This window comes from Pholcus phalangioides, unplaced genomic scaffold (genome assembly GCF_987345545.1).
Source record: "Pholcus phalangioides strain wild (caught in Gottingen) unplaced genomic scaffold, Ppha-v1.0 ptg000003l_1, whole genome shotgun sequence".
Taxonomy (NCBI): Eukaryota; Metazoa; Arthropoda; class Arachnida; order Araneae; family Pholcidae; genus Pholcus; species Pholcus phalangioides.
In genome coordinates, this window is record NW_028301596.1 from 35,002,444 (window position 1) to 35,025,505 (window position 23,062).

The window sequence follows — 23,062 nt, forward strand, 5'->3', positions numbered from 1 at the left end:
TCGGAATAACGGCCTTGCCAATGTCGAGTAAACGATGATATTAAATGTGGAGAGGAGAGAGAACCACACCTTTCCTTTCTTTCTTTAGTGGTAGTAAAAGTGATAGGGAAAAAACTTTTTCTTATTATATATTATTATTTACGCCAACCAGTTTACATGATGATCGGTTGTTTGTTGTTTATCGCGGCGCTTGTAAAAATGTTATGGTAGCATTTTCTGTAGGCGTTATTTTTAGAGGACAGAGAACATTTCTTATTCATTGATATCCTTTTAGTTATCACCTTGAAGATTGGAAGCGAGGTTTCTGTCATTTGACAAAGAGAAAGTTGGAAAAGAGCAGCCCTTCCGCGACATTCAAGAAAATGTTGGATAATGTCCACGTAACGCTGAATGTGATGGACATGGCATGAAATTTTGGATGGGATGTTTGTGTTTCGACTCATTCATCTCTCAGCTTTTACTTCCTCCTTCAAAAAATGAAACATTGTTTGCATTAGCGAAGACGAGAAATGTTTCCGATGTCGTTGGTGCTTTTTTATCTTTCCTATTTGCAGTGGCGTCTTGGAAAAATGGGAAAGGATCTAACGGGACTACAAGCCCCTCCCCCAAATTATTGAATTTTTTTCAATGTATTAATACGCATAAAACAAAATTTTTTAAGTATGAATAGGCATAGGTGCCAATGATTGCAATTCACCCGGAAGTCTTCCGATTTTTTAACCGCATCCAAATCTTCCGATCAGAAACCAAATTCACCCGATTTTTCGTCTCTCTAAAAAGGCTCCAAAAAATTCTTAAATTGTGCTTCGCTTGAATGAAAAATCCTGAAAGGAAATACTCTTTATTTCTTGCAATCCCAGTCTGAGTATGAATTTTCTCAGGAAAATATGGGGGAATTCGGATTTCAAATGCGGGAAATCGGCAACTGTCGCTAAATATGATGCCAAAAGTAAGCAAAGTTGCCTATTACTGCTAAAATCGCCGAAGAATCCTCAATGGCTGGAATGAAGCACTGCAAATCACCGTGGATTAAGATGAACTATACGAAAAAAGGTTTACTATGGCAATTATTCATTATTCATATCAGGGCTGTGGTGTGTCTTTTCGGGGCCCCCGGGGCAGACTTTTTCTTTGGGGCCCCTCTTGAAACGGTTATTTTTATGCAAACTTCTGTGGGGGGCATTCGGCTCGGGGTCCAGGGGCAGTGCCCCGGTTTACCCCAGCCTAGTTACGGCACTGATCCATATTTATAGTTATTCTATCGTCTTAATTTTTTTTACAAGTTTGAAAAATAATTTTGATCCTTAATTTTAGTGAAGGATAAAAAATCTCAATAGGCTTCATTGAGAGAGAGAGAGAAAGAAAAAATAATACGGGAATGTTCAGGGAAAACGGGTCATATGGTCACCCATGCAGACCGGAATATTTCATCACGTGAACTTCCGATTTTTCCAGTCTGAGAATTAGCACCTATGAATCGACATCGAGAGACTCTTAATAAAAATGCTTTTATGCCGCTTTTACCATATTTTTGGACAATTTTTTTTCTGAATTTTATCAATAAGTTACATTAAATAAAATACTCTATAACATGGGAATTAGGGAAATGAATGGAATTCGTGTGCCGAGTTTTGCTACTTCCGAAAAATTCTTATGTCCCGAATTTCGAATATGATTCCCCCCTAAAATCTTTACTTTTGGAGATGAAGTCATTCCGGAAGAATTTACGCCAATCTTTTCCACCCCCCCCCCCCAAATGATGGTGTATGTGTAGAATAAATTGTCACCACCAAATTGCACTAAATCCCAAAGAAATTATCCATTTTAGCGAGGAGAAAAGGCAAATTTTTCGCCCAACAGCGTGTATCAAATCGGTGAGAATACTTGTGTTGGACCATGTCTCTTTTTTGTTCAATGAGTATGTACCGTTTTAGGTGCAATGGGGATTTTCGTTGGCGTGATTTTGATTTGAGAGCGGTGATGACTGGTTGTTTAATCTGTTTGGAGACAATCGATGACTTTTTGCCAATTAAGATGGCTGGTATGACGTCACTCTTTTCCGAAGGAAAAAAAATGTGTACATTTACTTTTATTTATTATTATCCCTACTTTGTTTTCAAACAACCCGTTTTAATACCTGGACTGTGTATGGTTTTGGAATCCGGACCCGAACGAAAATCTCCCTAATTCTCAATCCTCAGCTATATGTTACAATAATATATTATGATATAAATTCCTTTTTTTTCCCTCTGTGACTGGCATCCATCACATATACCAAAGGTGTTTGTGGCCCATCCAGAAAAGCCTTTTACCTTTCTAGTATCGACTGAATAGAACTTGCTCGAGACGTCTCCATTCAAAGGCTATCTATCGATCGATTGTAAATTTCGTAATTGCTTGGGAAAGAATGGGATAAACAGGGAGTTGCCTCGAACAAGGGATAATAGAATAGTATCCAACAGCAGCAGAAGCAGCCATCATCTTCTTCACCTTGCCATTGTCCTCTGAATAAAGAGATCTTTCTCCTGGAAAATACAGTACAAAAGAAAGGAATGATGTCGCACAGTGTTCAGTTTTTATTTACGATTCCTTCATTATTCTTTTAAGCTTTATATAAGGCTCTCTCTCTCTCAGAAATTTCTATTACACATTTTTATCAGACATGTTTTCAATTTGTTGCTTGAGGTCTTACTTTTCAAAGAGATTTTTTTTATATATATATTTTGCTATATTAAGTACAAACACACCTCTTGCCTTGAAAGCTTGAAAATTGCCTTATTTCGTCTTTTTTTTTCCATGTGCGTGGAATCGTATGCATCAGATAGTCCTGAAGAATATACATGTTTCTTCTACCATTTTTTTTTTAAAGCCAAGGCTTCCTTTATCCATTATTATTACTACTATTGCCATTGCGCTCACGGGGCACGTAAAATAAAAGTGCGCTCCAGAGATATTTTGGCTGGAGACCATCAACAAAGATGGGGTGGGGGTGGGGGGGTTAAATTCGAATAAATTGTTTTATTTTTTATTTTCGTTCGTTCCAGTGACTCGTATTTGATGCTGTGCGTTCTTGAAGAACGCAGAGCGAGTGTGTTTACTTTGATGAAATACGAGTTAGAAGATTATAAACATCCATATGTACTGTATTCATTCTTAGGGGTATCCAGATACTATAATACGTACACCGCTTGATTGGCGGCTGTATTCAGTCACGTGATTTGTTCAGTTGAATGGAAGCGACTTCATTCTGTGTGTATGCTACCAAGCGTGTAACGTAAAAAAAACTCAGTGGAGATTTGATTGCCTGAGTTTTGACTTATTGTTGAGGTGCAACGTCTGCAGCTTCAGTGATTTTGGATATATATGTTGGTAAATTGGTTGTGAGTTATGACAGAATCATTGGGATTCTCAACCAGTCGTCCGTGGTCATGCTAGAGGCTCTGGACCCTACGATTCTGAATCTTAATCCAACTTTAAATTACACACTGTCTACATAAATATGACAGGTATGGGTCTCTCGTCATATTCATAACCGGTTAGTGCACTTGCCCGGTATGCAAGGAGAGACCCGGGTTAGATTCCCGGAGGAGGCAAATCCCTTTTCTTTCCAAATATCAGTTTCGGCATTAACATCCAGAAAATTCAATTTCTCAGCTTACAATGGACTTTCCCAACTTCAACTATTTCAGTTTCAATGGATGCGTTTCAAAAAAAAATTATTGGTGTCATCTACTGTTGACTTACACAACACTAATTTCTTATATATTTCAGCAATACGTTTATCTTTTATTGGGTATTGTGGTATTTATTGGGTCTGTTTTAGTACTAGTTTCGTAAAATTTGTAACAGTTGAGCTCAATTATACAGGAATTTGATGCAGTCAAATATTTGTTAGCATAATTTTTCTTTAATTTTTTCTAATACAAAAATTTTTCAAGTTTCTGCTAGCCAATTTCAGTTCTTCATGTTGCGTCATCTACCGTTGACTAAAAATACTACTTTTAATTTCACACGTATAAACTTACGTCATATTTCTTTACTTTCTATTGTTTTTCTCTTTAATCAAGAAGTCACTTTTTTTTCAATAATTTACAAAATGCTTGTTAATTTCGATAGGTTTTGCCCACTTATAAAATAATCGGATACAGTGAAATATCGGTTAATTCGATGTTTCTTTTGCTTTCATGAACCATTAGAAAAACGTATGAAAACTTCATGGTTATTTTTAAGCAACCATTTTGCCATTGACTGTCGATATCTCTACCTAAGTAGAGAAACCAAAACGAAGAAGGCGAGAGCTCAGTGTTTGGTACTTCGCACCAACTAGCAATGGCAACGTTTGAAAATTTCATTCTCTTTTGCACTATATTTCGTAGTGCTTATTTATTATGATTTGAATGTAGGAACCATAGCTGGACACATCTATTGTCCGACATGCCCGGGGCATGTACAAATTTTGACCAGTCATGTATTTCTTATGTACATACTTCCCTTTAAACAAAAATTTCGGTCCCATGGGTATCCATTATCGAGAGGTTCCACTGAATCAAAAATTGCCATTTTCGAGAAGAATACTGAAACCCATTATACTTCGCTTTCACCCCATGGATTATAATGTTAATGCATTTACAAGCCTTTATTTCGATACGCCTTTTTCGACACACACACAATGTGTATTACGTGTTTTCCCCGTCGCTTATTATGCATTGTATTACATACATTTGGTGATCAGCTGAGCAAACTCATGCGAATCCTTATAACACGCACTCTGCGTTCAATCTGAAAAACATTTAATTTTTTTAACGCACTTTTTTTTCCACTGATCTGCTCGATGAACCCGGATGTTACACATGCGCAAATAATTGCGACATCATGAGCATGTACACGTCTGTGATTTTCGAACGAACAGCTGCAAGAGTTGAAAGCAATAAGAGTTGGATTCTACTCTGAAATACGATCCTTTATTTCTCTCGCTTCTTGTATAGCAGTAGTTCTTAACCGGTGCTCCGTGGGACCCTCGGAATTACTTCCGGGGGCTCCGCGAGGAAAATGAAATAAATCAGTAAATTCGATTGATAAATAAATAAATAAGAAAAAGAGACCTAAGGGCTCGGCCATAGAAATTATATATTTAAAAGGGCTCCGCGAGTCAATAAAGATTGAGAACCGCAAACTCGGATCGTTGGATCCCCATATAGGACCAGAACTAGATGGGGGGGGGCAAAACTGCCCCGGGTTGCGAAATTTACGGGACGGCAGTTTTAGGCGGGAACTAAGAACACTGTGGCAAAATTATGGAATTTTAAAGTTACGGGGGGAGGCAGAAATCCTAGTTACGGCCCTGTCCCCAAATTCATGGTAAATTTGAAAAAATACAATTGAGACATGGAAATGGGAGTTGTTATTTTTTCTCGATTCCGCAGGATAAAACAAACATAATTGCATTTCCCATGGATTCTAATGCTTATAAACGAATGCCACGTGACATTCGTTTATGAGTATTAGAATCCATGGGAAATGCGACGCGACATTACCTCTTCCGCTTCAAACTCGGAATTATTCCAGGAAACATGATGTTCAGAAGTTGTCATGTTTTAAGTGCTTCTCTCAGGGATATCTTACCTGCAATCAAAAGCTTAGCTGTTATGTTAGTCTTCGAGATACTAGACTACATCCTCGTGAAATGTCTTTCGTGTTCACGGGTGTGTGTATTACCGTCAAAAAAATCGTTCGATTGCTTCTTATTTTCCTGGAATTCAGGTTCGATTTTAATAAGGAAGTATTCGTGATGACAACATAAACACATAATATTTATGTAAGGAAAAAGAAAAGAGCATCTTTTTTTCTCCAATAGGAAGAAAAGAATTATTTTAGAGTCTTCTATTTCCTCCCTCAACACAAGAAACCATTTCATTTTCCCGATGCGATTCATTACTTTTAGAGAAATTGGATTGACTAATCTGTGATGTATCCTGTATAATTTTCTTTAAACCTAAAATATATTTATTGGAAACCGCAGTAACACGCGCACGAATGATTTTTTCATAGAACTTTTAGTTGAATAAGAGCAAAATAACTACAGGTAGAATGAATTAATGTCATTGCCGAGATTCGTCTCTGTCTATATAACCTTCATGAATTTATCTAAATTAGACTACTATACCGAGAACAGCGGTGCTCTCTCTGAAGCACTCGAAAGTGCTCGGTGCTTGTGTCTGATTTCGCGCTCGCCGAGCCCTTCATCGACACCCGAATCAACCAGAAAATTCAGGGTTCCCAGCGACATAGTTCCAGGGAAATGAAATATGGTCAGAGAAAGTTAGGGAAAAATTCGGGGAATAGAAAAAAAAACTGAAAAACAAAAATTCGAAATTCAGAAGGTTAATATTTTGAATTACATTTCTCTTCTGGAGTTTCCGTTCTGGAAAAGTCAGGGAAATTTTTTTAGTTTTTATCAGGGAAAAAATCAGAGAAATGATCAAGCTGATTTTGCTGGAAACCCTGAAAATTATCTATTCAACGATTAATTCAGCATTAAGATAATCTGAGTTCCAGTACACGGGTTATAATCGGACTTGATCACTTTGTGACCCTTCGAAGGGTCAGAAAAAGTCAAGGAAATGAAAAATGGCCAGAGAAAGGAAAATGCAAAATATATTTGGGTAAAGGTCAGGGAAATGTGCAAATATTTGATAAAGGAGCAGATATGCGGCCCTGTCGAATACCTGTATGCCAAAGCGCTTGAAGAGATCTCTTCAAGCGCTTTGCTGTATGCATGTTCTCCCTCAAGGGAGAGGTTGATAGATCACCAATCCCTTGAGGAGGCTGATTAACTTTTTTGGTCACACATTCATCAGAAAATCAATGGGGGGGAGGGGGGCCGGTAAGAATTTTGTCTTGGGGAGTCTAGGAAACCTTGTCCCAGGAAGTTCTGGAAGCATGATGTTCACAATAGAAAGACTGCCAGGACTCTAACCTCACAGCCCGGTGATCTGTCATATATATTTTTGTAAACTATAAATTTACTAGAAAATCAATATGAAGGGCCCTCCTGAGGATTCCTAACCAAAACTATAAAACTATGATAGACTTTAATTTAAAAAAAAATCATAATCCCATTGAATTTCTCATGATCTAGTCATACGCAGCCAAGGCCGAGTAAAGAAGACCTTAATGCAAACAGTCCTTATGGTACTAATCTTGCATTGAACTTTTGCGTCAACTGTGGAAGATGGATATAGCCGGTGGACCCTTGGTGCTATTAAGATGGTACGCAACTATGGGAATGAATTTATGAGAGAGAGAAAAAGCACCTCCTTTGAGGGGGAAGATTTAATTCTTGGGTGCTACCAGCACCCTTTCTGGTCCAGAGCCCGGGCACCAGATCCCTTGTTACATCCCTCCCTTAGTTACATCCTTGTTCAACCTTTCGATAAAGATCTTCAACTGTACAATCAAATGCTCTTAAAATTTTGGAATTTTCTACCGGATGGTTGATACTGGGGAAAAAAAGTAGTATTTAATCTTTTTTTGTGGTGCCCCTTTTCTATTGATACCCTAAGCACGTGTTTATTTTGCTTAATGGTTAATCCGGCCCTGCCCCCGATCAAAACGAACCCATGATCCGATTCGACAAAACTGCTTATCCCGCATATGTCCATATAATTTCTTCAAGACAGATGCCCGGTGCCTCACCTGCCATTCGTTACGCGAGGGAAAAATCAAGGAGGACCACCACCAACGTTCTTTTATGCGTTAAGCACTAATGATCCAAACTAAGAAAATTCGTAATCCGACTTTTTTCTGATTATAGGCAAGGGATTCTTCGCCATCTTGAGAGTCATCAGTATGTTAACATTACGAGAGACACCTGCTGCTGCCGAAACTGATCTGAAGAGCGGCTCGAGGTTTAGTAGTTTCGTTTCCCCCCCCCCCCCCTTGAAGTCAGTTCAAGGAAGTCCACCCGGGGGCAATCTTCAGATACAGGTTTCAAGGGGGCAATGGGAAAACAAAAATGACCTCCTTTCGACCCTCCTCCTCAAAAGAAGAAAAAAATGTGAAACTTCATACACGAAAAAAAAGAGCCTTTTACTTGATAAGAAAAAGTGATTTAAAAGAGCACTTTCGTTTTTTATTTTTTGGATTATGGAAACTAGGACTTGAAAAGCCTCGAGCACCGAGTTAGGGTCACTCAAATTTCTTTCTCTCTCTCGTCAAGCCTTTGGTTTCCAACTATTACTACAGAATTTAATACGACACTAATAACCATTAGCATTAAGAATTAATTTTTCAAATTGCGGTTTAATTGAGCGGAGAGCTCCAAGACATAAATAAACGTTTCGGTGGCGGCTACTTCTGTATTATGCGTTATTGGCCAACAATATAGAACATTCAGCAGTTAGTTATTCAGCGAGGCATAAACAATTGCATATAGAATGCGATTAGTTTGGTGCCACTATCAAAAAGAATCGCTTTATGTAGCAGTAATCATCAATGGCAGACCCGAGAGTATGTCAAGGGTGCGAAATTATAATGTTGACTCGGTGTTTTTTTTAGTCCTGTGCACTTATACGAGTGCTATCTTTCTAAAACATGCGTATACGTTGGGTTTTTTGTTTTTTTTTTACATCCACATTGTCTTCTGGGATCCTTTTACAAATAAATAAACGCCATTCTGAATCACATCTACAAAATGTTTATACTGTAAGATTTTGCTGTCAGTCACCTGTGAAATAAGGTCCGTTATTCGCCTCGTGACTAGAAGTGACACCCGTAGAGATGATATTATGTGGTAATTATGTTGAGTTGTAGTTCCCAACCTTTTATGCATCGGGTACTCCATGGTAATGCGTAATTCCAAAAATGCGCAGGAAATGTGTGTCCACTTCGGATGCTTTGGAGTCATTTGTAGTATGGAGAGAAGGTGCGTCTATCCTTATGTGCGTCAAGGGCTGCGTACTCCTATAAAACTCGTAGAAAATGCATGTACATACCCCCTTAAAATGTAAGCGTAGGAGGCTTTTGTATTCCTACAGAAACGCGTAAAATATGCAACCCCCCTGTTAAAATGAGCAGGGAGAATTCTTACAAATGCATAGGAGGATTGCGCATCATCTGATAACCGATTGCCTTCCGTCTTTACTATATGGTACCGCCATATGGTTACCGCCTTTATATATGTGGCACGCACGTACCGCCGGGGGCTTATCTCGTAACCTGGGAGGTACATCCGTACCACAGGTTGCGAACCCCCTATGCAGAATATATAGTCCGAAAGCCATGATAACGTGTGGGTCATGGTGTCTCCGATGCACGCAAGATCATCAAAGATTACAATCGGCTAGTCCGAGCGTTTACACACATTTTCTGGACCTTTTCCCAAACAGTATCACTCATTTACGAACTTTGACATCAGTTATGGCATTCAGACTGGATCTTCACATATCTGTGGAGCCTCCTCAATATTTCTCTTATATTAAAAAAATCGAATAACGGGGATTATTATTTCACAGGTAATTGGTGATTTTAATGTTGACGGTATAATCATATGGCATAAAACCACCGACTTGATTCAGTCTGATGTCTGTGCTCCATGGAAGACACTACTCGTGTACAAAACTACGAATTAGGTTTTTAAAATGTATCGCAAACTCTTACTTGAAAAACAGCTCTCCATACTGTATTCGTACTGCTATATGTACGCGATAAGAATATTCCACTAGCCCATATTCGCCACCAAACAATAGACTATTGTTCGAGAGAATCTCAAGAAAAATTTAATAATACGATAAAAACTACGAGATGACTTCATGAAAAATACGATTTTTTCCAACCTTTTTTCTCTTTTAATTATGACAAAAGGAATCGTTGTTGCGGAATAAGCCCTACGCATCCTCTTCATGCCCATCTTCTTGGGGAGAAAAAAAGGGCTCCTTTCATGCACCAGTTGCGAGAATGAAAGCATCAACATAATAATACATGCTTTTGTGTTTTGGTACATTGTTCATTTCTGATACAAGAAAAGACTTTATCGTAACCGTGATCGGGAAAATATGGCGGGGAGAATCGCCTTTCTCTCCAATATCGAAGATTCTTCCATCTCTTTGGTCGATTAGTTCGACTCGCGAGATTGATTTGCATATTTACCTTCCCGACGTCGTCGGTTGTTGTCACGTAAATTGCTCGACATCTGTAAACAGCAAAAATGTGCTTCGAATCCCTGATTCATCGCGCAAAATGTTCGGGAATACTCAATTCCTGCGATATCAAACGCATGAGATGATCGCCTTGCCAGTCCCTCTATAATCTAGAGAGTCGTACAGCTTATAATATCGTACCTGATACCGTCTCAAAGATTGGTTCGACAGGGATCATCACATAGTTATGGTAGCCATGAATTTTTATTACATGCATTGAATATCTATCATGATCGCATAGGAAGAGGAGAATTTTGAGAACCGTGAAATGTTCACGTTCGGACGATTGCTTGTGAGTTCCAGAAGATGTGCTTCGAGACTTATTTTGCACGATGAGTCTGGAAAAATCGACGTCGATAAAGATTTAGTCTGTCGCCGTGGGTAATATTTAGATCCGCTTTCGGACTTTCCTTGAATTGCGAATTGGTTATTGGTCAGTCCAAGGCTCTTAAACATCTTCAGTGAAATGAATCGAAAGAATATTTGGTGCTCATTCCGTCGTGCTATGACCGTTTTGGTCTTGTGGTAGTTGAGTAGACCTGGATCATAACTTGGCAGTAGTGGTAAAGACCTGCCATAAACGTCCCTGCTATATGTTCTGCCTTGAGCCTTATTGGTTAAAGCTGGGACAATAACTGGGGGTCCCCCCCCCCCTACATTTCTAAATCTAAGTGAACATGGAGGAAAATCAAAATAAAACTTTGAAATTAACAGGAATAGCTCTATCTCAATCAATGGCACTTTCACCACTGTTGGTTGTTAGAAATTGAGATTTTATTCATATTGCTAAGAGATCAATAACGGACTGGGCTTAGGTATTTTACAGATCGGTACGAAAAACATTTTTGCGGTATCCGCAAGGTAGTGGTTGAAAAGACACCCTAGAAGCTACATTGGCGTACGCAAAGGGGGGGGGCGGGTTTGGGGTTCTAACCCAGTGTTTCTTAACCTTTTTCAGCTCATGGCCCCCTATGGATCACATTTTTTTCTCGTGGCCCCCCCTGTCCTGTCCAGGGCACCCTTCTACCCTCATCAAAGATTGATAAACTTTATATTTTTTGATTATTAATGAAATTTTAATAAATCGGATCAATCTCTGGAATCCTGGCTAGGCACGGACTCAAAAATGGCGGATTATCATCTCTCCCAGGAGTCAAATTATATGTTAAAAACCAGTCTGTGTAAAATACGGTACGATCCAACGAACATGCACGATAAATCTACCCTTCCAACACATCAACCGTTGCTAAGTAACAGATGAAAATCATAGTAGATACAGATCCCATATAGTGCAGTCCCCCTCCCTCCATTATAGACATGAAGACCCGGGTCATGCCCACATAGACCCAAGGGTTAAGATGACCCTGGTTCTATGAACGGATCTGATGAATTCTGGAAGTAGTAATATTTTTTTCAACCATGTTTCACTTTTAAAGCTTTTTTCTCTTCACCGCTCTCTATGACTCCCTTCACCACCTGTCGTGGATCACCTTTCTTCTGATTTTCTCCCGTGACCCCCCCTAGAATATCCCAGGACCGCAAGGGGGCCATATGGCCCCAGGTTGAGAACCACTGTTCTAACCTATCCTGAACCAAGATTATAGTGTTATTTTACAGGAAAAAAGGTAAACCCCCCTTCAGAAGGGAAAAAAAATCTGAAACGCCCCCCCCCCCTCGAGAAAAGTCTGCGTACGCCTATGAGAAGCTACTTTTTTCCTCACACAATACAATTTCTAGAAAATCTATGTGGAACCTCACAGAAAACGCTGACCTTGGGGGGGGGGGGTATGTTTGTGTACAGTCGGCCCCGCTTAATTGGATTCACGATTCCAGCACACAATATCCAATTATGCGGTGAGCAATTCAATTGCCATTTTACAACGTTATTATGGTTTGTATATCGAAAACTGATGAGGGATCGATATCAATAAAGCTTCTAGAATAAATCAGACATCAAAAATGAAATGAAAATTATATTAAACTACAATGATACCTAAGATTTTTACTTTTCATGAGGAAAGTTATCACCCTCTATCGGCTCAACAAAGAACAAAAATAAAATAAATGTAGGTATTGAGGACAACTTGAATATTGGAGTCCAGTACCTATAACTTCCATCGGTCTCGAGTATCTTCGATTCCTCTTCTTCTTCATCCGAAATTTGTTGGTAAAATAAATAAATAAAAATCTCAATGTTTATAGAGGACTGAATAATTGATACAAACAAAATAAATGAGACAGACTCCGGGTTTCGTGTTCTTCCTCTTGAAACCATCAACACGACTGTTGACGGGCAATCAGACTGTTTGAACTTGGCTGACCTGGTGGATAATTTGACGCCGAAACTGATGAAAGAGAGGACTCATCACGAGTCCTAAACTCGATGACACACGAGAGCTTCAGTAAAATGCGTAATTGTTTTGTGTTTTTAAGACATAACGGTGCCTTTCAAAGATTAGAACTTGACTGAATGGCACTATTCTGTGATCTTTTCAGTTCAACAAAAAACTGTGTAATCAATTAAATTTATTTTTAAAAATTTAGCCCCTTAAAAATACGAATAACTTCAGTTAATTATATATGAGTAATGAAAAAAAATTTCAATCTTTGCGTCAATTCAAAAAAAATAGTTTTGTGTATTATTTGGAAGACATAATTCAGGAACAATGACCTCCCCTCCCCCAAAAGATAATATTTTTTGTTAATACATACACACTATATAGCCAAAAGTCTGTGTTCACTGAGTTTAGACATTTTCTCGAATTTCTGGAAAAAATACTGAACGAATCGCTCTGAAATTTCGGCCATATATATCCTATGTACTCACCATTGCTAGTGAAAATTTAGTCACGACTGCATTTAGGGGGGGGGGGGGCAGACAAAAAATTAAATAAGAAAAAAATGTTTTCGATCAAACCTGTATCAAAAAAAAAAATCAACAACTGACTTGTAAAAAAAATTGTACTATAACTTCGTATAATACTTTGAAGCATTTTCGTTAGCCTAACACGTATATTCATGAAAATATAAATGTTTTCTATAAAAATTTCAGTTTTCATCGCATGTTTTCAACAAATTTTTACAAAATTAAAAAAAAAAATTACCATATACGTGTGCCCATACTATAGAAATTTGAAATGAGACAAATCATTATTCAATGAGATATGAGTATTTTTATCAAATGATCATTAATTGCGCATGTGTGTGCAAGAAATATAAATTTTTTTCACAATTTGATTGTCAGATATATACTGCAATTTAAATGAAAATTCCAGCTGGATTTCGTGAAAATTCAGAAAGATACCAGTGATGTAGTAAACAGTAATTTCGAAACTTGCTGAAAGTAACTAAATGATAAGGGATTTTTCACAAATTGGTATACGATTATTTTCTTCAAAAGATACGCCATGGAAATTGAAATTTTTAATAGAAAACATTTATGTCTTCGTGAATATACATGCTATTCCCACGAAAATTCACAGTATAAGTATTGCACGTAGTTGGTACAATATTTTGTTACAGTTGCAAATCATTTGCCGCTTTTTTTTGATACAAGGTTGATCAAAAACATTTTCTTCTTATTTAATTTTTTTATCGGTCCCCTAAATGCACTCGTGACTTAATTTTCACTAGAAATGATGAGTACCAATGTAGGGAATATATGACCGAAATTTCAGAGCGATTCAATCCAGTACTTAGAGAAAATGATTAAAAACTCCCAAAAGTGGATACAGGCTTTTGATATATAGTGTGTAACGCCGCACACACAACTCCAAAGAATCAGCAAGAAATTTCTCGCATTGTGAACTTATTGATTTTTTTGAATTTAATTATAATCTTGTAAGTTTTTACTGCAATTACATATATATTAATTACAGTATTTATTGAAAATGTTTTCATTGAGTACGAAAAGGAATTCTCCCAAACATAAATCTCCTTTTTGAAAAAAAAAAAATTAATGTTCATCTGATCCAAAACGTAATTTTTTTTTAATTTAATTTAATGATTATCTCGTCCACACAATCCAGAATCAAACTATTCTGTCGCTGCTGGACTTGAAGGCAGTCCTCCCTGACCTCTTGACCACAAGATATTTCAAGAATAACAGTGAAACCTCCACATGGCACCACCTTTCTTTCTCAGAAAATCGGTCTTTCAGAGAATTGTCCTTTCCTCTATCAGACAAAAAGCTGAACGTAAAAAAAATTAGCCCTAAGAGTGGTTTCACCACAGAGTAAGATTTATATCTAAATTTATGTCTCTAAATTTATATCTTTAGTCTATGGGTTTCACTGAAACAGGGGTGAATGTAAGATCGACTCTTTGGAGGACGCATGCAGAGTTATGAGAGGGTCACAAGAAATCTCTCTTCCAGAAAAATTTCCAGTTACCAACAATCAAAACGCATTTTCCTTCGATATTTTAATTGTTTTACAAAACTGTTTAAATTTTTTTTAAATTTTTGATAGTCTTGGGGGAGGCGGCACAGATCCAACGACCGTTCCTACGTACGCGTCTCTGCACTGTACACTGAATTGAGTAATGTAATAATAGCGATTAGTGAGAAGGGGAGCAATTGAACATTTAAAAATCCATTAGTAGCCAGCGCTCGTGAAAAAGTTGAGCACCCTTGAGTTAAAAATGGATGAGAACAATAGGTCAACGTTATGACTGAGGTAGATACATTTTCTCAGGGCGTACCGAGTCTTAAGACTCCCGTAAGCTTCCCTATTTGCTGATCCGTACGATTTGATGAAAAGACGTAATGGAACGAACCAATAAAAATATATTACAAAATATTTAGACTGTAAAGTACAAGATATTCCTTAAACTTGTAAATAGTTTAAAATTTATAAAAATAAAAGAAATTGATATATTTGAATGCAATTTGGAAAAAAAATTTTGCGGAAAAAAGATTTTTTTTATATAGCATAAAAAAAATTAGTTTAGAGTTTTTGTCGACAAAGAGCGCTACACAAAATAGACATCATGAACTTCTGAGCCTGGGTCTTTCTTCAATCTCTTGTGTGTCCGAAACGTTCACAAAGCTTCAGCCAGTGATTTGTGGCTGAGGTTTAACAACTTCATAAAAAGTGCTTTATCCACACTAATGGTCAACATCATAATGAAAACCTTATGCAAGCGGAAGTAACAGAAAAATTCAGAAATGAGCTGTTCACCACTTGACGATTAAGAACGTAATATTGCATCCAAACGCCAGTGGGATAGATTCATACAAGTTCTTTCCTCTTTCGTCGTCATCACGAAGCTTCGTTTTAACCATATGAAACAAAGTTGTTCTCATTACCTCTGTTTATTTCTATACTCCTGGTGATGATTTTTTTTTCTACGTATGATGTATCTTTCTACTATACACATGTAAGAGCGAAATAGTACAGGTAGGTTCTTTTTCTAACGGGTGGTTAGGTTAAGACAAGGTTATCAGATTTATCTCTGATTCGTCAAATAGAGATCACCCAAATTTCTTCCTAATAGCTTATTAAGCGAAGGGGTTAATTGAACAGAATGTACACCCCATATTTCCCCAGTGATTTACTTTCGCTATCGACAAAAAATATAAAAAAATAAATTTTTTATTTTCTGTACAAAAAAAAAATCCGCATTGAAATACGCCAATTCATAATTTTTATGAATTTTTGAAATGCGAATTCATTGGACACCCTGCATATCTCTCAAATTGTAGGAGAAAAGATTTTGTTCTGTGAAAACTTTGCTCCAGTGATCCGATAGATGTCGCTTTCTTAGATAAAATCTTAAACACACGCGGAAGTTTGTATCAACTTTTATCACGCGTGTAAAAAGAAGGGGGGGGGGGACTGTTTCACAAGAATGCAATTAATACACTCTTTTAAATCCATTGTTTGTTACCTGCCCGTGGGGGAGAAAAAGATGTAAACAGTGTAAGAAGTACGTACGGTATTGAATAACGTAGTAAGTGGAGTAAGACTGATTACAAGTGCCCTTAAATGCCTGTTTTAAGCATAACAGTGTCATTGCTCTTTCATTTCCGCATTTGTTTATGAGCCATCGGATGATGATGAAGCGGATGTTGTCACATTTCAACACTTTTTTCCTTCTATGTTTGCTCCGTGATTCAGAGATTGTAATGGATTATAAACGCTATTTGTTGATATAAAATCAGTTAATTCAGAGATTCATAATTATTTTCAGTAGGTAATTTATAATTTATTGAATTATTTAATTTTCGTATGTGTACGTAGAGTTGTGTTAATGTGTGTAAACTCAGGGGTTCTCAAACTTTTCCCACCCTCGGCACCCCTTTCCCTAATCAACGCTTATCCGCTGCTCCCCAGAGCATTTTAACAAAGAATCTCATCAAAAAACCTTTGTCAGTGCGGACAAACGTTGGAGGTAGACCAGGGTGCCGCAGCGCACAGTTTAACCCCTGTAAGTGTAAATGTACTATGTAAATTACCCAACCCCTGCTCTACTGGTAACTATAGCCATGGGGTCATATTCCAAGGATACGAGCGTAATTTGACAAAAAGTATTATAGGTCTGGAAAAAATCTCAATGCAGTAAATTGGTAGTCATTTTACGTATGTGCGTCCAAATTAAATGCAATTTTATTGTATACTAGCTATAATACCCGGCGCTGCCCGGGTTTTCTTGAATGAGGCTGTTTGGATCGCGTGATATCTCCCTCTTTCTTTGAGGGACATGCAAACCGTGTCCAATTTAACCAATATGGCGACTTCCAGCGCGACTCATGAAAGAAACAAAAAAAATTCTAGATTTAAAGAAACGTAGAAATGAATACTTTTTTTTTCCTTTTTTTAAGGGGCATTAAGTATTTCGATTCTCCCCCCCCCCCTTGAACTTCAAGTTATCCATATGCCTGTTCCAGCTTCCAAAAATGCTTAGTTAAAGCTGAGGAATTTTTTCGATGCACTTTTAACGGGCTCATAACTAATTTTAAAATATCCTAACCCACATGAATTTATGCAAATAAATATCAAAAGACAATACGGAGAAATGAATTTTCATGCTTGAGAAGATATAAATAAAAAGTTGAAATCAATGTTATTGCACGAATTGCACTGGGAGGATTGAAAAGTGGCAAACCATTATAAAGGCATAAACTATTATACATATACTAACAGGATTAAAGAAGTGACAAACCGTTGTAAAGGCATATACACGTCTGAAACGCATTGCTAGGGAACCACGATAACCAAAGTAAACGTTCGGAAAGTGATTGTTGAAGCCCAAAAACCATTGTTCCCCGACAGTGTTTTGCCCATGCCGTGCTCTGACGAAATTCTAAAGTAGCCTATCGTTCAAGTCGGGTCCCATTTGGTATATATGCAAAATTTGGTGACGATCGATCTAAAATTGTAGATTTGTATAGAGAACGTACACACACACAGAAAATCAATTTTATATACATAGATGAGTGATTTATATTAAATATGATGGACCATTTTCATTAAAATTACCTGTAAGTTTGATTTTCAAAAACAACGGAACAGGACACAAACTTGAATTAGAATCTGAAGATCCTGTTGAAAATTATTGTTCGGATATTTTCTTAATATTTTTGCGAATGGCCTCGAATTAGCGATTTATTGTTATAAATTATTAATATCAATAATCCGTTCATATTGTAATGTGATATGAATTCATAAACAGTCTTTCGCGGGATAAGTACCCTTATCCGTAATCGCTAGAGACACTAATACTTTTCATATTCGTAGCTCCCTTCACAATAAAATTCCCTGCCTGATCTCCGGTGGCATTCCTAAAGAGTGACATTTTCATTGAAAATCACTGCCTTATACCGTCGAATCCCCAGATTTAACAAATTGGTTAAATCTGACATTTTTATTCGTTAAATGGGGAGAAATTATTTTTTTGGACTAAGTTTAAGACACATACAAACACAGAAAATTCTAGAAAAAGAAAACGTTGAATCGAGAAATTCGTTAAATTCAGGGTCCGACTATATACTACTTGTTTTCAACATAACTTTCTCCTTTCTCTCTAAAATATCTCGTGGCACCCTGCAGTACTTCTGTATTTTTTGGTGTTATTGGATCTGCCAATGGTGCTTCCAGGCTTTAGGAAAGCAATTAGACCTCGGATACTGTACTCGGATAAGGTACTTTTGTGTAACACAAAAAAGTACCTTCACGGCAAAAGTATTGTAAGGGGAAGCTACTTTACAGGGTGAGTAAAGTATCCAAACAACCATCTAAATTTTAATACTAGGGAAAGACCAACGTGTGTAGATCCAAAATTGCAAAAAGGAACCAAGGCTAAATTTTTAGCCTATAAAAATTTAGCCGTGGTTCCTTTTCGCAATTTTCAGTCTACACACGTTGGTCTTTCCATAGTATTGTCTCACCCAAAAGGTATATATATAACTCATTTCCATCTAAATTTTATTCATCAACTAATCAATAGAATTTTTTGTTGCCGAATAAATGCTTATAAATGCATTTTATGGTTTAACTAACAAATAACGGCCAATTCAGAAGAGATGCCAACAACACTATTAATTTGGTGGCGTCTCATGATAATCGTCGTTGATAAATATCGTTGTATTTTTTTTCAAAATATAGTTTCACTGTATTTGAAACTCACCTCATTTCTCAAGGATGCCGCGAACGCATTAAAATTCAGGGAAACCTTGGTATAGACGCGTGTGTGTCTTTCACATTATTATAATTCATAACTTCTTTCGTAAGTCACGCAATAGTCTATAAAAAAATTATGTTACGTAATGATTTCCTAGTGAGTATGCATTAATACATACTCCACTGGGAAGTAATCCAAGCGCATTAACGCGGCTCATTCATCCTTTTGTGACTTTGAATGGCGTTGCTGCTGTGGAAAGCTCTAGAGACGTTTCATTTGTCTGGTTTTTTTTTGTTAGGATCCGTCAACTGTCCATAACTCAAGTTCGTCACGTCATTTTCCCTGTGACGTTCATTATTCCGCGTTTGGGAACGAGGATAACAGAAATTCTCGAATATTCTAACCGAAGCTCATCCACGAAATCCAAAATATCCAATGACGATTCTTTTTTGCAACATGAGAATGACCCCGTACAATATATATTAAGGTTTTTTTTCTTTGTTTTGTTTGACGTTGGTGTGTTTTATGCATGAGATGTTATCTGGGGTTTACTCTTTTGTTCATATCGCTATAGGCGGGTTGGACACACACGTGACATTATTTGATGATGGCGGACGCCTTTTCATGCAAGGGTTGCGTGTTTGTTTGCTCTCTTTGTCTTTTTTTTTTTCCTTTCTATGTACTGATTATTATATGTATTTTCGTTTTTTTTTTCATAGGTTTTGCGTTTCCGTGGATCGGCCGGAAATACGGAGGTCCCAAAAAATACGCAGTCAATTCGAGCTCGTACCCGTACCGAGAACCCGACGAATCGGATCCGGTGCCGGAACTGAGTTCGAACCTTCTACGAGCGGCCGTTTCGCAGACGTCTCTGGATGACTTCGGTGGTAGCCAGTGGCCGAGATCGTTGAAAACTTTCAAAGCCGATCATCACCACCACCTTCCAGAAGAGAATGCCAATTTCTCCGTTTACGAAGCTCACAGCGGTTACCCGAGCATGGAGTCGCTGACGAACAACAACAGCATCATCGAATGTATCGATGACGCGAATTCTCTCAGCAGGAACAATAACAACAACAAGAGCGGAATTTATCGCAGCGTGTCGACATCTGCACTGTTGGAGGACCCTAAGGAATTTTATCGTAGCGTTGACATTGACGTGGCCGAGGAGGAAGAAGATAGCGTCACCCTGCTGCTGTCAGATTGTAGGAGCAGCTCGCCCGATTGTTATCGTCGCCACCACCTACCCCTCAAGACGTCAAGTTGTGACGACCTGATCGATCAATACGAGCAGCCGCTAGATGGCACGTCGTACGGGAAATCCGCAGCCTCGCAGCAGTTGAGCACCGTCCTGGAAGAGGAAGTTTTCCTGGAGCGATTCGGCAGGAGTAGCAGGACCGGCTCGAGCCGCCCATCAAACCGAAATCACCCGGCCGAGGACACCGAAAGCCTCGCCAGTTCAATACAGCACCGGTCAGATGAGTCCGGATACGAGTCGGACGGGACTAAAAACGGCAACGACGAGAACGCTATAGTGGACAGATTCCGGGACACTACGACAGAGCAGCTAGCCAGTGGGATCTTTCGACCGTTCTCGACTAAGACGGAGTTGAATTACAACGGTAAGAGGTTGCTGTCTCCGGAATCGCCGACCGAGAACAGAAGTAACCAGGACACGAACCTCCAGAAGTTCGCCTCGCTTTTCCAAAGACTCACGACAACAACAAACCCAAACACGGGCAGAACGAATTCTTATTCCGTCACCCCGAGGAAAGATGACAGTCAGGCGGCGAAGCAAACTTCGAAGTCGTACGAGGCCAGAAGCCTCAGGTTACGAGCACCATCCGTGTTGTCCAACCTCGTGCAGAAGAACAGCAAGGAACAGTCGCCGTCCGAAAGAACCGTCGTCTCTCCCAAAGAAACAGTCAAAACCCCCACGGAAGAGAACGGTGGTAGCAAAGGTCGTAATTCCAGGCTCGGACAATTCAAGGCTTGGACTCTGGATAGGAAATTATTGAGGAGCCGGTGGAAGAAGTCCCCGATGACCGACGAGAAAGTGGACATCACGAGCCCCACGACAGCGACCGCGGCGGCCATCGCACCTTCCAAACGAAGCAGTATTTTTCAGTCTTCTCTATTCCCGCCATCCGTCGAGGATTCGCCGTCTCAAATCCAAATGGAATCAAAACCACTGTCCATGTCGCCGTCCTCCAACGTGATCAACAACAACAACAACAGTTCAAGGGCCAACGATCCCGCAGCCATGGTTTCTTCCAAGTGCGGGGACCTGAACTATCAAATTCGCATGAAGAAAGCCGGATACAGAAGTGCCTCCACTGCCAACGACGCCCGGAGAAGGGTCTGGCTCCAATCCCAACTGTCCACGAACCTGGAAAACAACAACCACCAGCAGCAGCATCATCCGGGCACCGACAACATAGTCAGCAGCAGGAACAACAACCACCATCACCAGCAGCAGCAACAACAACACAGCCCTGTTGTGTCTTATCCCGAGAAACCATGTAATAGGATCCCCTCGCAGCTCGACATGCACGAAATCGTGTCCGTGGATCTAGAGAAAGACGAGTTTGGTGAACTGGGCATATACATAACGGGTTGCCACGACTCACAGAAGAACGTCCTCGGTTACATCATAGTCGACTTCGAAAAAGGAGGAGCCGCAGAAAGGTCAGTCTTTAAATATATAACTCCAATACAGTATTATATACTCACCAATTTTCTTCAGTACAATATCAATAAATTGCCCGTGGCGATAGACCGCAGTTGTGCTCGGTATGAAAGAAAGCATAATATCAATAAGGAAAAAGCCTAAAAATTGGTCATAACAGGGCCGCCCTTACCAGGTGCGGTAGAAAATAATTGTGGGCTAGGGCGACTTAGCAATGTCGGAGGCTCCCCTTAGCTCTGATTTTATATATTTTTGGTGGGACTTGCGAGTCTCTCTCAGCACCAAAAATTCACGCATGGAAAGTAAAATAATTGACAGAGATAATTCCAGTACCTATGAAAATTCAGATTAAATGAAAGAAATAATCCCAGCACCTATGGAAAATCGGAATTAATGAAGGAAATAATTCTAGCATCCATGAAAATTCTGAATTCGAGAATGGATGAAAATTCATAATTTTTTAAAGCAATAATTATAGTTATTTTTTTCTAGATGAAAAATTCTAAGATTATTCCTTTCCAGATGAAGGCATAATTCCAGAATTATTTCTTTTTAGATGAAAGGTCAGATTTCCAGAATGGATGTAAATTAAGAATTTAGGAAAGAAATTATTATTACCGTAAGTGCGAGGACCCCTCCCCCCAAAAGCGCGGTGCCGGGGCAGCCGCACCTGTCACACACCCCTGAGGGCGGTTCTGGGTTATATTCATAGACGTAATCGGCATATTTGGATTATAGCAATAAAAAATGACTTTCATAATTAGTAATTAAGTTCTGCAGTCACTAACATCTGAAACTGTTTATTCGGTTAAACTAGCCCCAGGTTTTCAGAGAAATACTTCCACGTGAGTGAGTCTTTTCTAAAATTGGAAAGTTGACCCTTAATCACGCCTGAAACAAGAAAAATAAAGCGGAAAATAAATAATTCACCCAATTATGAGAGATAGTTATACTATTTGAACGAGTAATAATTACTATAATTCATGTATTATAATCATTATATGCAATTAAAGCTAGTAAAATACAAAAGCGAGCACTTTGACTAATATCTTTCCCTGTCATTTATTTTTTCTCCACCTCTGCTTATGTCTCATTATTAAGTTATCTAACTGATCGGACTATACAAGCTTGATGGCATTGTGTAAATGTGTGTTGTTGGTGTAGAAATCGAGCATTTACTGCGACAAGTGCGAAATAGCGATAATCGGATAAGTTCGCTGGGGGAAAAATAGGCCAGAAAGAGATAAAAATGTGGACAGACAGACTTTCTCCAGACCAGAGGAGCTTTGGCGGCTAATCCGGCTATCGCTGTGCTCCCAACAGAAAAGAGTGTTTTAATCAGTAACTGTGCAGTGGTATCTATAACTTTGAGCATTAACAGGATTTAATGGTTACTTATTAGATACCGACTTCCCCCCAAAAAAAGCTCGTCTCTTTTTATCTTTCTAAGGATGGGGGAAAAGAATCAAATAATTACGTTTTTTTCCTAATCCCAATAAGTTTTCCTTTCCCCGTCCCCCAATCATGTTCAATCAGTTTATTAACCCTTTGCGGT

General features: G+C 38.6%; 1 protein-coding gene across 3 annotated transcripts in view; it reads left to right on the forward strand.

Annotated features, from left to right (window-relative positions):
* The window catches only part of LOC149088453 (uncharacterized), a 179,564-nt gene that overhangs the window by 141,965 nt on the left and 14,537 nt on the right, over nucleotides 1-23,062 (forward strand). For all 3 annotated transcript variants that reach the window (XM_089247548.1, XM_089247549.1, XM_089247550.1), the window contains one exon: nucleotides 19,538-21,506. In XM_089247548.1, the coding sequence (XP_089103674.1) occupies nucleotides 19,538-21,506 (1,969 nt within the window). The remainder of the gene's footprint in view (nucleotides 1-19,537; nucleotides 21,507-23,062) is intronic.